This window comes from Gekko japonicus, unplaced genomic scaffold, assembly GCF_001447785.1.
Source record: "Gekko japonicus isolate JY-2015 unplaced genomic scaffold, Gekko_japonicus_V1.1 scaffold4107, whole genome shotgun sequence".
Classification (NCBI taxonomy): Eukaryota; Metazoa; Chordata; class Lepidosauria; order Squamata; family Gekkonidae; genus Gekko; species Gekko japonicus.
Genome location: NW_015170396.1, coordinates 50,064 through 66,526, shown reverse-complemented (window position 1 = coordinate 66,526; position 16,463 = coordinate 50,064). Strand labels below are relative to the sequence as shown.

The 16,463-nt window shown below is 41.7% G+C and overlaps 1 protein-coding gene across 4 annotated transcripts in view; it reads left to right on the top strand.

Annotated features, from left to right (window-relative positions):
* Positions 1-16,463, top strand: part of SNX9 (sorting nexin 9) — a 70,748-nt gene that overhangs the window by 22,941 nt on the left and 31,344 nt on the right. For all 4 annotated transcript variants that reach the window (XM_015418282.1, XM_015418281.1, XM_015418280.1 and 1 more), the window contains exons 3-4: positions 1,003-1,077; positions 1,847-1,960. In XM_015418282.1, the coding sequence (XP_015273768.1) occupies positions 1,003-1,077; positions 1,847-1,960 (189 nt within the window). The remainder of the gene's footprint in view (positions 1-1,002; positions 1,078-1,846; positions 1,961-16,463) is intronic.

The following is a 16,463-nucleotide window of genomic DNA, read 5'->3' as shown; positions in this document are numbered from 1 at the left end:
TCACTTGTCCCTTCTGTAAGTTTGCATTCAGGAGATTTTTCAAACTCAAACCTGTCAACATCTTTGTCATTGTTGAATTTTTGTGCAAAATTGGGAGTTCCCTCAGATTTGCAGGAAACACCCCCCCCCCCAATCTGTACATGGCCTCAGAGTGGAGATCAAAAAATCCATGGTCTAGGACTGTGGTACAGAATCAGATACAATGAAATTAGAAAAAAAGATTGAGCTGTGTGTGTAGTGTTTTAATTACAGATTAGTCTGTACAAACTTGATTGCTGAGTGAGAATTTTAAGCAGTGGTCATTTCGTAGAAAAAGAGCTAGGGGGACTCATTAGCATAACTCATTAGCATATGCCACACTCCCTGACATCACCGGAAGTGTGTCCTCCCCACAGCCGGCGGCGACCTCCAGCGGGCACCAGCAGGGAGCTCCAGGCCCCGCCCTCCCGCACCGCACCCGGGGGATGGCGTCCCCCCGCGTCCCCCCCCCAAATGACCCCTGATTTTAAGTAAGGTCTTCCCTGTTTGTCTAATACAGTGTGGTTTAGTCTGCAGTAAACAAGCATCTAAAATATGGATGAATCTTATGATTGCTTACTTGTAAATAACCCCTACTGTGTTAAATTGGACTTATTCTCAAGTAAGTGTGCACAGGTTTGTAGCATTAGATGCTTTGGACTTCTTAGAGCCAGTGTGGTATAGAGGATACTGTATTAGACTTAAACAGGGAAGACCTTACTTCAAATTCTCACTCAGCAATCAAGTTTTTACTTGGTGTATTGCTTTCTCTAGCTTCATGAGACTTGCCCAATTTATTCTTGCAAGTCCACATATATCATATTTGGTTCTTTCAGGAAGGATGAAATAAAAATCTGATACTGATCATAGAATAAAACATGCTAATTAAACAGAAGAAACACATTTTATTAAAAATGCAATTTGCAACTTTTTGATTTAATTATGATGTAATTCAATTTAATCATTATTTTCTTACTGTTATAGGATGTTGGTGGAGGCTGGCTGGAAGGAAAAAACAGCCAAGGAGTACGAGGACTAGTTCCAACAGATTATGTTGAAGTAAGACAACAATAAAACAATATACATATATGGTGTAACTGCTATATATTTCATATAGAGGTGACTTTATTGTTGGATGCTTCATGTGCCATTTATTCCCCATTGTTTTTACATTTTTACTTGCAAGAGGGCTACAGTAAACTAAAAACGAAGCATTAATTTTACACACACCAAAAAAAGAGAGAAAGAAATGGAGCTTGGTGCAGTTCTGTCTCAGGCATGGTGCCAGAGTGTGGAGGGCTCTCACAGGGAGTAATGGAACTGTTTCTGTACCTGTCATCAACCACCCCTTGCTAGCAGCTTATTAGGTCACTTCAGGGAATGGGAGGTCTGCTTATACCCTTGTTCACCACTCTCATCTCCACCCACCCCATCTTATTTGAGAAATTATATTTATTTCTTGACTGAGCAAAGCAGGAAGGATGTAAAAGACTGAAATAGGGCTCCCATTTCCTGTAGTGTTTTGGAGAGATGTGGCATGCTGATTGCTTGTGTACATGCCATGGAAGAAGGGAGGGACACAAGGCTGTGTAATGCTTAATAGGCCCTTCTGCACCCGGATCCTGTACTAGCAGCAGTATTGGGCTGAGCCCATAGGGTATAAATCACACGTTAAATGAAAAGGTCTTGCTTTATGAGGGTATTAAAGTTTGTGTGAATAGTGCTACTTCAAGAATGTAACTATACTATCTGTCCACAGTTCAAAGTATTATTCAGAGAGAGAAATTTGTTTTTGAAGTGTCTTTAAACGAAGCTTTTTTTTTTTTAGATTCTACACGAAGGTGCCAAAGATAGAATATCGGCAGCTGACCAAGCCTTTTTTGACTGTCTCTCTTCAACAACTGCACAGATTAACTCAGAGGTTGCGAAAAATAGTAGCCAAGTAGGAGTCTTTTATTTATTTGATGTAGAGCATGATTTTAATACCTTTAGCATGGCAAATTGAATATAGCAAAATAAGCCCTTGCCTTGTGTTAACAAACATGGAAAAGACAATTGCTGACTTTATGTAATCTTTTCAGTTATACTGAATTATTTATTGTCTACAGTTCATTATGATGGCAATAGGCTAAGGACTGCTCCACCATGTCCAGACGTTTTGCTACGTACAGTGGTGTAACAGATGCTTTTATGTTAAGCTTAAGCTTTCCCAAAAGCAACAGCCTCCCCCCCATTAATTGGTATTCAGAGGTACGATGTTTCTGAGCATGCAGTTTACATTTAAGCTGTTGGTAGGCCTATCGTGTATGTGTGTGTGTGTGTGTGTGTGTGTGTGTATATATATAATCCTGTTAAGCATCCAAGCCTGTAGCTATTACCATATCTTCATGCAATCAATTCCATGTCATTTATGAGTAGGATTGCCAGTCTCCAGGTGGGGCTTGGAGATCTCCCAGAATTATAACTGAGCTCCACACTATAGAGAACAGTTCCTTCGGAGAAAATGGCTGCTTTGGACGGTGGCCGCTATGGCATTATAACCCACCGAGCTCCCTCTCCTCCGCAAACCCCACCCTCTCCAGGGTCTACCTCCAAATCTCCAGGAATTTCCTAACCCAGAGTTGGCAACCCTATTTGTGATACATGAGAAAATGTGTTTACAATCTCCATATCCAATGACATCAACCTCCCCCCATTAGCTGCCTTAAGTATTTTGACTACCCTTATCTATGCGTTTTATAGCTCTACAGCGTTCTTATTGAGATGGGGTGAACTGTAGACATGATTCCATGTGAAATTTTTCATTTTCTATTTGGCTTTCTGCCATCTTTAATAACTTGATGCCACCTGCAAGTTTGGCTACTTACCTCCATCTTCTAGATTATTTATGAATTATTTCAGTAGCACCAATGTCAATATTCATCTTTGAGATAATGCTGTTTACTTGCATCCAATGCTTTCTGCCTCCTGTTTTTTAACCAGTTACCAGTCCATACCATTCTCTTATCTATGCTAATTTTATTAAGTAATCTGTGGTAAGGGACTTTGTCAAAAGCTTTTTGGATTTTCCAAGTATATAATGTCTTTAAGATCTCCTCTGTCTATATGTTTAGTACTAAAAAGAATCAAACTGATTGAGGCAGGACTTCCCTTTAGAAAGGTCATGGTGGTGTATGTACATAGTAGTTGGTTCCAGTGTTCCCTCTAAGCTGCATTAATGTGAGCTAGCTCACTGTTTTTTAGCCTGCAGCTCACACATTTTTGTCTTAGCTCAGGAAGGATGGCTCCAGAGCAAACTGATTTATGCAGTAGCCAAATCACTCGCTCACAACTTTAATGTCAGTAGCTAACAAAGTAGAATTTTTGCTCACAAGACTCCACAGCTTAGAGGGAGCATTGGTTCTAGATTTAATAGTGCTTTCTGTCAATTTACCTGGGACAGATGCCAGGCTAGTGAATGTGTAATTGTCTTATTCCTACTTGTTGCTGCTTTTAAAAAGTATTGTATGCTTGTACTTTCTTTTTAATCCTGTGCTAAGGGCACAAATTTTAATGACTTGTTGTGCAATTGCTGACCTAACAAAAATACATTTGTTCTCTGAGGAACTCTGACGTATGCTATGCAGTGATGTGAAATTTTGATTTGTCATTTAGCCCACTATTTTTGACTTGGTTCTTTAGATTCCCTTCCTGGAAAAAACTGACTCAGAATTAGACAACTGTGCATCTTCTTCAGTGAAGTACAGTGCAAAGTATTTAGCTTTTTGCAATATCTTTATCCCTTTCAGTAATCTTTTACACCATTGTCATCTTCTGATTGTGTCTGGTTAATTTCTTCTTCCTTCTGATTTTTGGCTGTTTCTGCCATTGTAAGCAATATCTGCATACCTTTTGCTACCTGTGGCCACCATCTGTGGATATCTAAATCCGCAGATCGGGGTCATTTGAGGCTAAAGAGATTTTTCTCCAGAACTTGAGGCACTCCCCAGGTTTGTGGAAAAATCTGGACACAAAAACCAAAACAAAGCACAGTTGTTGTTTTTAAATCCCCCCCAAAAGTGAAGGAGCATTCTCTGTGCAAGTTCAGAGAATGCTTTTTCCTTACCTGTGTGGTGGAGCTTGGGAGCTGCGGTGGGCCATTCGAGAGCTGCTCTGGGTCCTGCCTCCGCAGAGGCACCAGGAGCTGCTTGGAGTGGCTCCCAAACACTGCTGCCACTGGGCTTTAAGGTCGGGCTGGACTTGGGGGGGGATGGGATTGCCACCCTGCAAGTTTTGTGGGGCCCCATTTCTAATAGTTAAGTTGGTCAAATCTGAGAATATTTTAATCTGGTGATTGGAGCTGTGAACAGACAAGGCAGATTTTTCTACAAACCAGAAAAATGCCCTAGGTTTGCAGAAAAATCTGAACCCTTAAAAAACACACACACATTGAGAGCCAGCTTGGTGTATTGGTTAATAGTGGCAGACTCTAATCTGGAGAACTGGGTTTCATTCCCCACTTCTTCACATGAAGCCAGCTAGGTGACCTTGGGTCAGTCACAGTTCTCTCAGAACTCTCTCATCCCCACCTGCCTCACAAGGTGTCTGTTGAGTAGTGAAGGGTGGGGTATAAAACCAGCTCTTCTTCTTAAAACTCAAAATGATGACATGAACACCTGTAGCTTTAAAAAACAGAAACCCTGAATGACACTTGCTAGACAACCGCAGCATTCTTGGCTTGATTTCTGTCAATAAAAGGCAGGGGGAGGGGGCAGGGCCCTTTCTTAGGGCAGTTTTGGCCTTTGAGGGGAGGACTCATTGGGGTCAGGCTTGTCAGCAGCCAGTGCGTGACTTGATGCCATCCGTCTGCATGACTCACCTAAGCCTGCATGACTCACCTTCAACAGCAGCCAGTCTATTAAAGCCAGTGTGGTGTAGCACTTAGAGCTTCACTATAGGGTCTGGGAGACCTGGGCTTATATCACCAGTCTGCCATAGAAGCTCACTAGATGATGTTGTGCCTGTCACATGCTTTCAGCCTAACCCACTTCACAGAGTTGTTGTGAGGGTCAAAAGGAGGAGAGGAGAATGATGTACGCTGCTTTGGTGCCCACTGTGGAGAAAGACGGAGTATAAATGAAATGTGTAATAAATATAGCTGAAGATGGGAGGCAGATAAAAGACAGGCGGGTGAATGACTGAGAAGGGAAAAAATGAGGTGGGGAAAGGGGAGAGGATATGGAGGTTGCCAGAAAGAGGGGGATACAGGGGAAAGCGATTGTGCCCCCTGCGAGTCCTTGGGGGTTCCCTACCATACAGGTGGGCCTGGCTCATTGGCTGGTACCACACAACTGTACCATAGTTTTCCTAGGTAGAGGCAGCTGTGGGGGGAAGCTGAAGACAAAGGGACAGATAAAGCTAGGCTGGCTGTTTGGTGGGAAGAAGAGAAGAGAAGGAAGAGAAGAAGGAGGCTATGGAGGCTTTTCAGAAAAGGGAAAGAGGAAACCATGGGGGGGGGAGTGAATGCTCCCCACATGTCTTTGTGGGTTCTCACTAGTACCCCTCAGGTTTTTATTTTTTATTTTTGCTGCCTTTACTGGTAATTTGATTTTGTCAGAATCTGTGATCCTTTTTGGTTTGCTTATCTAGGTAAGAACTTCACTTGTTAAAGGAAGGTCTTCCTTTTATTGTTTCCTTTTCTCTGCTTGTTAACAGTGCTGGCATCTTCTTAGGCTTGTTTGTACTTTTCTGTTCTGTGTGATATATAGATATATATAGAGTGCTGAATAACCTGAGACCTTTAACTCTTTTGAGGCTGTTCCAGGTTCCTTTAACTAGTACCCTAATTTTGAGGGTTTAAAAAAAAAATCAAATGTGAATATCTTGTACTTTCTGAGTAACTGTCTGTTAGTTGTTATGTGTTGATTTTGCTGGACTGTGGTCACTGTTTTCTGAATTGTTCAACAGCATTTACATCCCATATCAGCCTTCAGTGAATTGTTGGCTACAGATACTTTCCATGACCAGCTGTTCCAAAGCACAGTCCCTTAGCTTATCTAGAAATGTTTTCTCTTAGAACAATTGTCTTTAGTTTTTTTCAGATCTGGGATCCAATAACATAAGATCCTCTAAGCGGTAACCATGTGAATTTCACGTTCAGGTGAAGAGAAGAGGGGAGCTAAACTAAGCTAGTGAGCAGCAGACTAAGAATGCTGGAGGCAAGAAACACCTTCTGAGCATTAGAAAGGGGGGGAAATGTTTTAAAGCATGTGTCTAGAGAGTACTAGCATGGTCACCCATTGTACTGACTTGCAAGCTTTGAGTATCAGGTACCAAAACTCAAACAAGGCAGAGTTGTTCAGTGCAAGATCCTGAAGTCCTGACAAGGCAGAGGTGGTAGCTTAGCACAGGGGTGTCAAACCTTTAATCCAGCCTGGGAGTGGGGCTCTCTTCCCTCTCCCCTCCCCTGCCCATCCTCGCTGTTCTGAGCCTGAGCTGCCTTAGAGTATAAAGAGCACAGGCTGGGGCTGCCTCTGAGCACAGGCCAGGGCTGCCAAACTTCCCAGTGACCGCTCCCAGCCACTGTAGTCTTTGTCACAGGTAGGAACTGGTGGAAGTCCTTCTGCTGGGATCCTTGTACTTCTTTTGTATTTTAAAGAATTGCTTTTCAAAATCCCACTATTCTCCCACCTTTCCAATTTAGGCAGGCATGTTTTAAGGGCATGGGGGGGTTGGGACCAGCCAGGGTTAAAATCTAGAGTTCTGTGGTTTGGGACCAGCCAGGGTTAAAATCTAGAGTTCTGCAAACTTAAGGGACTCCAGTTTTGCAGAGAAATATTAGTTTTAACACACACATCCTCCTAATGTGGGGCTCCAATTTAATTGTGCTTATCTGTCCTATATAAAGTTTGTATCTCTTCTCCCTGGCATTACATTTTATGACACACATGGTCCAGCCCGACAAAGTCCAATTTATGTCAAATCTAGCCCTCATAACAAAAGAGTTCAACACCTCTGGCTTGACGTCTGTTGTACAGCCTTTCTTGGTTGGTTGCCTAAGGGTCATGCTTGCAGCCAGCTCCTCAGAAGTAATCCTGCAATCAGCAAGCAGCTGGCATTGGCATCACCCATTGGGCCAGGAAGCATGCACTTTGCCATCTTGTCTGTAGCTCTGTTCTCAGCCTCTGTCTGTGGTGTTAAGAACATAAGAACATAATAGATGTGGCTAATAGCCACTGATGGACCTCTGCTCCATATGCTTATCTAATTCCCTTTTGAAGCCGTCCATGCTTGTAGCACCCACCACTTCCTGTGGCAGTGAATTCCATGTGTTAATCACTCTTTGGGTGAAGAAGTACTTCCTTTTATCCGTTCTAACCCGACCGCTCAGCAATTTCATGGAGTGCCCACGGGTTCTTGTATTGTGAGAAAGGGAGAAAAGTACCTCTTTCTCTACCTGCTCTTTCCCATGCATAATCTTATAAACCTCGATCATGTCACCCCTCAGTCGTCTTTTCTCCAAGCTAAAGAGCCCTAAGCGCTTTAACCTTTCCTTATAGGGAAAGTGTTCCAACCCTTTTATCATTTGAGTTGCCCTTTTCTGCACTTTTTCCAAACTATAATATCCTTTTTAAAGTGTGGCGACCAGAACTGCACACAGTATTCCAAATGAGGTCTCACCATTGATTTATATAGGGGCATTATGATATTGGCTGATCTGTTTTCAATACCCTTCCTAATAATCCCCAGCATAGCATTGGCCTTCTTTATTGCAGTCATACACTGTCTCGACATTTTCAGTGAGATATCTACTACAACTCCAAGATCTCTCTCTTGATCAGTCTCTGCTAGTTCAGACCCGATCAGCGTGTATTTATATTTAGGATTTTTGGCTCCAGTGTGCATCACCTTGCACTTGGCCACATTGAACCCCATTTGCCATGTTGATGCCCACTTGCCCATCTTTGACAGATCCCTTTGGAGTTCCTCACAATCCTCACTGGTTTTCACCACCCTGAACAACTTCGTATCATCCGCAAATTTAGCCACTTCACTGCTTACTCCCAACTCCAAATCATTAATGAACAAGTTAAAAAGCAGTGGACCAAGTACTGATCCCTGCGGTACCCCACTGCTTACCCCCCTCCACTGAGAGAATTGCCCATTTACACTCACTCTCTGTTTTCTATTAATTAGCCAGTTTTAGGAGCCTTTGATGAGGAACTTTATCAAAAGCTTTCTGGAAGTCAAGGTAAACAATATCTATTGGATCCCCCTTGTCCACATGTTTGTTCACCTCCTCAAAGAACATTAACAGGTTTGTGAGACAAGATCTTCCCTTACAGAACCCATGCTGAGTCTGCCTCAGTCTGTTCTGTTCAGTCTGAGTCTGCTCTAAGGGTGTGGGTGATACTTGTGGGCTGGGAACGGCCAACTGAGGTTCACTTGCTGAATCAGGGCTGGAGGGTGTTGGCGGCTCTGCACCAGTTGTTGGCTGTAAATCTTGCAGCTCATTTTCCTGCTGGTCAGCTTCTCCTGTTAACTCAAGGCTGGCTACAGGGGGCTTCTGTTCTCCTGAAGAGTCCTCTTCTCCTGAGGAGTCTTTGCTATCTCTGAGCCCGGGCTGATCCCCAACACCCATTTTTACAACACCTTCTCCTTCGGCTGCTTCTAGCTATTTTCTTCTATCTTAAGAATACCCTAATAATCTTGGTCACCAGGGCAACAGTATGTCCCCAGTACTAAATTATATGACTGTTTTTAAAGTAACAATTCTGAAATTAAGGAAGGCTGTTTTTATAGATGTGATGGAGGAAAGTGCTGTTGAGTCGCAGCCGACTTGTGGTGACCCCGTAGGGGTTTCTAGGCAAGAGACAAACAGCGGTGGTTTGTCACTGCCTGCTGCTGCATAGCAACCCTGGACCTCCAGGTGGTCTCCCATCCAAGTACTATCCAGGGCAAAGATTGGGGTAGCCTGGGTTACCCAGGTTATGGCTTTATAAAGGTACAGATAACTAATCAAAATATTTCTCAAAAGAAGTTTAGTACAGCCTGACATATTGCTAGTTTAAAAATAGCGATTCTGGTTGTGGGTCAGCATGGCAGGCGGGATATAATGAATTGTATAATTACAGTTTGTATATAACTAGGATGGTAGTGCTTGTGTAGAAAAAATGCTTTGTTCCCTGTGTGGTGTCATGAACCTCCTCTTTATGGTTCATGGCATCATGAAATGGTACTGTGGAAATGACTATTTCTATGCCAACAAGACTTATGTGTGACCTGATCAGTAAGTTATAAAACTTGGCAAGAAACAGCAAAGAAACATTTGTGAAGGATCCTCTGTGGATACAGTTGAGCAAAACAGAGGTCAGTTGAACTGAACTGCTTGTGTGGAATTAATAATTCATATTCATATTCATCGGTCTTTACCACACATTACAAAGGCCTAAATGACTGTGTTGTCCCTTCTGGACCACAGGAGGAGGCTGCTCTGTGAATGTAGTATGTGGCCTGATTTGCTGCTTTGGATTTTTCTGAGTGAACTGTGTAGTCTGGTTAATCTATTTCTGGGAAATCTCTGTCCTAGTTCTAATTTCAGAGGCTGGATCGTGCAACCATATATTCTGATGACTCTCTGGTGCACAGTCCTCTGGATTCCAAAGCTCCCTTTATTTTATTACAATATTTATAGTCCACTTTTCTCCAAAATGGGAGCCCGAAGCGGCTTATAGCATAAGTTCCCCATCCTCCTCTTTATTCTAAAAACTACCCTGGTACATTAAGCTGAGAGAGTGACTTGGCTGAGATCACCCAGTGAACTTCTGTGGTGGAGTGGGGATTTGAACCTGGATCCCCCACATCCTAGCCTGACACTGTAACCGCTTTACCCTTGCATTCCCACTTTTCCCCTGCCAACAGTTAAAGCCCCTTCTATTCCTTGATCTATTCTTTTATTTACTTTGCAAATACGCTTTCAGTATTCACCATGCCAGCTGGCCATCATTCTTTGCTATTCAGTGCCCCCCCCTTTCTTGCCAACTACATACAGTTTATCCATACCTTATAGCTTGAATTAGATCTATCCAGAACTTTTTTTGTAGAAAAAGCCCAGCAGGAACTCATTAGCATGCCTTCCCTTGGCTTGCCCAGGTGCCCCGCGGCTGCAGGGAGCCGGGGCAACCCCCCACCCCAGCTTGTCTGGGCACCCTGTGGCTGCAAGGAGCCCGAGCAAGCCAGCCCTTGGACAGGCCAGGGAAGGTACGGGGAGGCCCGCCTGCCTTGGAGTCGCTGGGGGGGGGTTGCTCTCCGGGCCTTTCCTCTGTAGCCACGCACGCAGAGGTTTTGGCTATAGTGGGAGTGGCAACTCTGAAGCCAGTCGGAACTCCGTTCCTGTGTGTTCCTGCCCAAAAATAGCCCTGGATTTATCTGTATCCCTCTACCTTAGTGATCCTTCCTTTCCTCTGTCTCCTCCCACCTCTTTCATGTTGTACTGTGTCAGTCTACAGCTGATTTCCTGCGACTTTCTTTGTTGGCATCTCTTTGAAGCTGCATATCTTGCCAACATGCTCTTGCTATCATTTGAGTAAACTATAGGACTTTGTTGTTGTTGTTGTTCAGTCGCACAGTTGAGTCCGACTCTTTGCGACCCCGTGGACCAGATCACGCCAGGCCTTCCTGTCTTCCGCCATCCTCTGAAGTTTGCTCAATTTCATGTTCATTTCATCTATGACACTGTCTAAGCATCTCATCCTTTGCCGTCCCTGTCTTCTTTAACCTTCAATCTTTCCCAGCATCAGGGTCTTCTCCAGTGAGTGCTCCCTTCTCATTTGGTCTTTAGTCCCAGCAAGAATGACCTCTCTTTCTTTACAGAAAATTGGCTGAACATTGTATATTCCTTCTTTGAATTCTCAGCACCTTGGATGTTAATAACATTGTAAGACCTAAGTCAGTTCAACCAGTAGATTTGGGTGGCTGTTACAAAATACAAAACTGCTTGCTTCAGCAGCATGTCACTGTGTGCCATTCACTTCTCTGCTATTATTCCTCAGTTTCTTCCTCCTTTGGCTCCCTTGTTTAATGCCAGACTTCAAAGGAACTATTCCAGTATTTGGTGCAGTATATGATCTAGCTCGTGGTATTGTCTGAAGTTTATTTAGGGTCTCTCCATCTCCTAAGCCTCAGTTCTTAGTTCCCCTTCTTTCCTTGGGTTATTGGCCTCTCAAGCTTCTGTTTCCCTAGGCCTTAGACTGCTTGACTAAGGCATTTTGCATTTCCTGCTTCTCTCTATGGACTGAGCAGCTCTGTCAGAGTCCTTTCTGTGAGATTAAGGCAAGCCCAGTCAAGCATTATCTGTGACTTCATGGTCACCTCCACAAACTCCTTTTTTGTGATATCCTGTGTAGATGCAAATCTATATTGCACGTTCAGATCTTCACAGCAACAAAGCCTTTAACAGTCCAGAGGTCAGGAGCAAGATTTTTTTTCTTTCCCTTCTTGGTGGTAGTGTACAAAGGTGTCTCACTTGCACTGAAAAAAGGCTTTTGAGCTAGGCACTCGTGGGAGCCTAGTTCTTTCATTAATCAGTGAAAATGTTCAATTTCCCAGAATTTAGGTTTCTAATTTATAGTGCAAGGAATTTCAGAATCTGTAACAAGCTCTAAACTGTGTTTGGTTTCATGGAAGAGACATTTGTGGAGCTATGCAGCATAATTTAATGGGTATGCTTGCTCACCTGTCTGATAGTGAAAGCCAGGGCTATTTTTGGGCAGGAACGCACAGGAACGGAGTTCCGGCTGGCTCCCAAGTTGGCCATGCCCAGCAGGAACTCATTCGCATAATAGGCCACACCCAACAGCAGAAACTCATTAGGATTGGCTACATTAGGGGTGTGTGGCCTAACATGCAAAGGAGTTCCTGCTACAAAAAAAGGCCCTGGGTTTTGACAACAAACAAGGTAAACAGAATAACAAGCAAAAGGTGGGTGTGGCTGGATGAGCACACTTCTGGTAACATGTGGGTGCGGCCTAATGTGCTAATGAGCTGTGCTGTCAGGGGGTGTGGCCCATGCTAATGAGTTCCTGCTGTTGGGTGTGGTCTATTATGCTAATGAGTTCCTGCTGGGCTTTTTCTACAAAAAGATCCCTGGAAAGCTGAATATTCGTTTCATGACTAAAAACTGAAATACAGTAATACAGAAGAAGCAGTGGTTTGACATCATTTTTTTCTTGATTTTATTTTTAGAATGCTAACAGACCAGCCAACAGAAATTTTAAATGTTAGACAGCCAGCATATTGGTGTAGATTGAGAACTGAGTTTTTGCTTGGTGGACGAAATGCAAATTTCTTTTAATCCAAGCAGCTTTCTTAACTGAGGGAAGGCTGTGAGAACACAGAAAAATGCAAGGTTTCTTGTAGCTTAACAAATGTTATAGAGATGATGAATACTAATGGGGAGAAATATTAGACAAAAAGATAAGAAAGAATTACTTTGGCTGAGATCCAGAGAATTACTTTGGCATTCTTGTTGGGGGTTTTGATTGTAAACAGGATTCTCATTCAGTATCTTAAACTGCCTTTCAGCTTCAAAAAGGGCTGCATCATGTGGCAAAGAAGTTAGTGTTTTAAAGTATACAAATCCAGAAGACCTTTGGGTGTATAGAAATAGTTATGTGGTGATTTGGATCCTGGACATTAAGAGGTAAAAAAAATATATGATGGCCTTTTGCCTCCTGAGATTCCAGTTGAAAATCCAGGAGCACATCCTGGCTGCACCTTGTCTTTCCGCTCACGGTAGGTAAAATTGACAGTCCCCTAGACTAATCTATCAGCCTCTTTAAAATTCTCATCTACCCACATTCAGGCATTCGTTCAGTGACGGAATCACTGCTCCTGAATTTGCTGAAATAAAAAATAAAGCTGGGTTTTACAGCTTTCTAATTCCAGTGCATTCCAGTATGATGAACAAACTGTACCACCGGCTGCATGTGTTTTTTAAAAAAATCCACTGAAGACAAAATGGATCTTTGTAGAACTCAGGTTCAGTCCTATGGGGTAGAACAGCAGTCATCTGCCCATTCAGACAGGAGCAGATTTTCTTTTTGTTGTTGTCATAAACGGAAGCTATAAAGGGGGGCGGGTGTCAAGTCTTTTTTTTTTCTGGCCAGGTCGTATTTGGAATCCACATGCTTTACATTTTTTCCCATTCAGCCTTGGAGTTATTTCCATTTGAGTCATGGTGATCCAGTACTAAGTGGTATATTTGAGAGAGTACACTTTTCCAGTTCTGTTAACAATTAGGTTTTCAAAGAGATTAAGTCCTTATTTCAGTTTCCTAGTCCTCCTATTAAATAATACTTCTTAGCTGGAAATAGTGAAACAACTAGGGGTTGTTCGTTTTTTGTTTTCTTTACTGCCTTGGACTCTGTTTGCCTCCTCTATTCTTTATGTCTCACCTGTTTAATCTATTTAAAGGTGTTAGCACAGAAATTAGTGTTGACACAGCTGGACTAAAGAGGTAAATTGGTGCTTTTATTGTGATTTTAATTTTGTATTTTATTTTGGAAGCTGGCTTGAAAGGCTTGTGCTAAGAGTTTGTGGGCACCATCCTTATTCTGGAAGTGCATTAGGCCCTTAATTTGTTGAGACATAAATTGAACGCATGTATTACTTTAATAAGGCAAAAAATACTTTTTAAGCAACTTGCTTTAAAAAAAATGATATTGAGAATAAAGTAAACCCTTTTAATGCTCTGGTAAATGTAGGAGAACAATTCTAGTTGTTCTATTTGGAGATCTGTTTTTCTTGTAAATCTTTATGTTTTAATTTGTTGAGACATAAGTTGAATGCATGTATTACTTTAATAAGGCAAAAGATACTTTTTAAGCAACTTGCTTTTAAAAAAAATGATATTGAGATTAAAGTAAACCCTTTTAATGCTCTGGTAAATGTAGGAGAACAATTCTAGTTATTCTATTTGGAGATCTGTTTTTCTTGTAAATCTTTATGTTTTAATTTGTTGAGACATAAGTTGAACACATGTATTACTTTAATAAGGCAAAAGATAAACCCTTTTAATGCTCTGGTAAATGTAGGAGAACAATTCTAGTTATTCTATTTGGAGATCTGTTTTTCTTGTAAATCTGTATGTTTAGGTAAGTTTGTACCCATTAATGGATAAAGTGTTCCTTTAACTTAAATGGTTTAATTATTAACTTGCTGCCATTTTCAAATGTTAGTGTACTTGTTCTTAATCGTATATACTACTTTACTGCCAAACATGGTATTATTGTTGTTTTAGAAGAAAAGTAGATTTGGGGCCCTTGAAATGTTGGTAACTCAAGTTCCATTACAACATACTTCTTAGCTCCATCCAGCGTAAATCACCATTATTTTGCTATCTCCACTCCTGCATGCTCTACAGTCATCTGGAGTATAAATAATTTCCCTGCAAAACAAATTACCTTCTACAAGGAAGGGAAGTGCACACAATTGGGCTGCTTGAAGAGGCAGAGGCAAGTCTTTCTGCCTACTCTGTCCCCTCATGATCTCTGGCCAACTCATATTCTTTTTGCCAGTTCAGCATCTGTAGATAATCCATGCTTATTTTATCAGTGACCCCCATTTTGATTTTAAAAACTTCAGTGAGCTTCCAGACCTCCCTGTCTCCCTGGCAGACACATTTTAAAAGTATGCATGGTACAGGGAGGTTTCCATCTTACGTCTTCACTACCGTGAGAACTATATCAGCTACACTTTAAAAGCCAAGTGTAAGGCAAGGGGATGGAAAACAGTTCAGTTTTATACCACAATTAACTGTGACAACTGCATTAGGACTGTACCTCCTTAGTGCCTTTCCTTCAGTTAGCATTCCTAGGACTGAGCAATTGGTTCCCAGCAGTCAGAATCATATATTTTCTGGCTAGTTCTATGAAGTGATTTGTAAGCAAGGTGAATGTGGGCAGTGGATGCTCTACAAGCTCCCGCCCTTTGAAAGAAAGAACAAGCTAATTCCATCCCCTTTCCCTGATGCAGAGAATCCCTGCCTCCTTTAAAGATATAAAGGTCTGGGATCACAGTATCGCAAGGCTTGTTTTCCCTTCATATAGACCTGCCTGAGCACTGAGGTCCTTCTCCATGGGTCTGCACAATATCAAGAGCAATGGGAGGCCAAGAAAGTTAGGGTTGTTACAGTAGTGTGGCCCTGCAACTATGGAATGCCATCCCATGGGAAGCTGTTCTTGTTCCTTCCTTGCTGGTGTTTCATTGCCTTTTAAAGACAATCACTGAGATGGCCGTTGATATAAACACTGACGCTCTTGTTTAGTGTTCAGACTGTTGGTTTGTGAAATTACTGGTGATGTGCTTGCTGATTATTTGTAACTAGAGTCTGCTTTTGCTGTTTAGTGTTAATAAACAATAAAGTGATGTTGTGTATGGTAAATTAACCAACCTTGTGGATTGGTACTTGGATGGAAAGACAAATGTTTTAAGTAAATAACCAGGGATAAGGTAACAAGATGTCTAGCACTACCTTTGGTTAAGTCTTAAGTTTGTATTCTGATAACTAACATTGTTTTCAGAAAGCTGTTAACCTTCTGGAAATGCTGCTTCAAAGAAACCGGCTTTGGACTGAAGAAAAATGATAGTTCACTATCTTTTATAATTGGAAAATGTTCAAACAATAAGATGTGGCTGCACTGAGTATAGAGACAAAGGACAAAGGAAAAAACAATGGTGCAACGGGAAGCAATTTTGTTTTCAACATAGCAGTACCCCTATGCATTTTGTGCCAGCTTCTTCAAGGGGTTCTGTACATATATAAAAAATGGAAGAGAAAAGAAAAAGGTTAACAAACATTTTATTGCTATTTCTCCATTATTTAAAACATATCAAACCATAATAAATAATGTATTAAAAGATAGTACCTCTGAGCAGGTACAGAGTATTCTTCATGATCAGGGGACACCAGAACATTACTAGGAACTTAGAATGATGTTACATCAGTTATTATAGATATGTACAAACAAGAGAGCTCCCAAGCTATTAGTTCCAAAAATCCAAATGCCTGTAAATAATTGATGTAATTATTATTAATTATTATTGCAAATAATGAAGAGAAATAGTAAAGTTTGTTAACATTTTCCTTTTTTTTCCTTAAATTTTTTATATATGTATAGAAATCCCTGAAGAAGCTGGTGCAAAACATGTAAGGGTATTGATATTTGGAATAAAGAATTTTCCCCCTCTGCACCATTGTTTTTTTCATCTATTGCTCCAATTGGTGCAGCCCTTCATTCTTTTACATTGAGTATTGCTGTGTCTGGAAACTAAGACTTCAGAACTGATTTTCCTAGAAGTGATAAGGCAAAGCCAAATTCAAGCAAGTTGCTCAGCAAATCATTAGTATTGTGAGCTCAGAGTAAGACCTTGATTGTTGGTTGCACTAAATAAGGCCTCTTCTGACT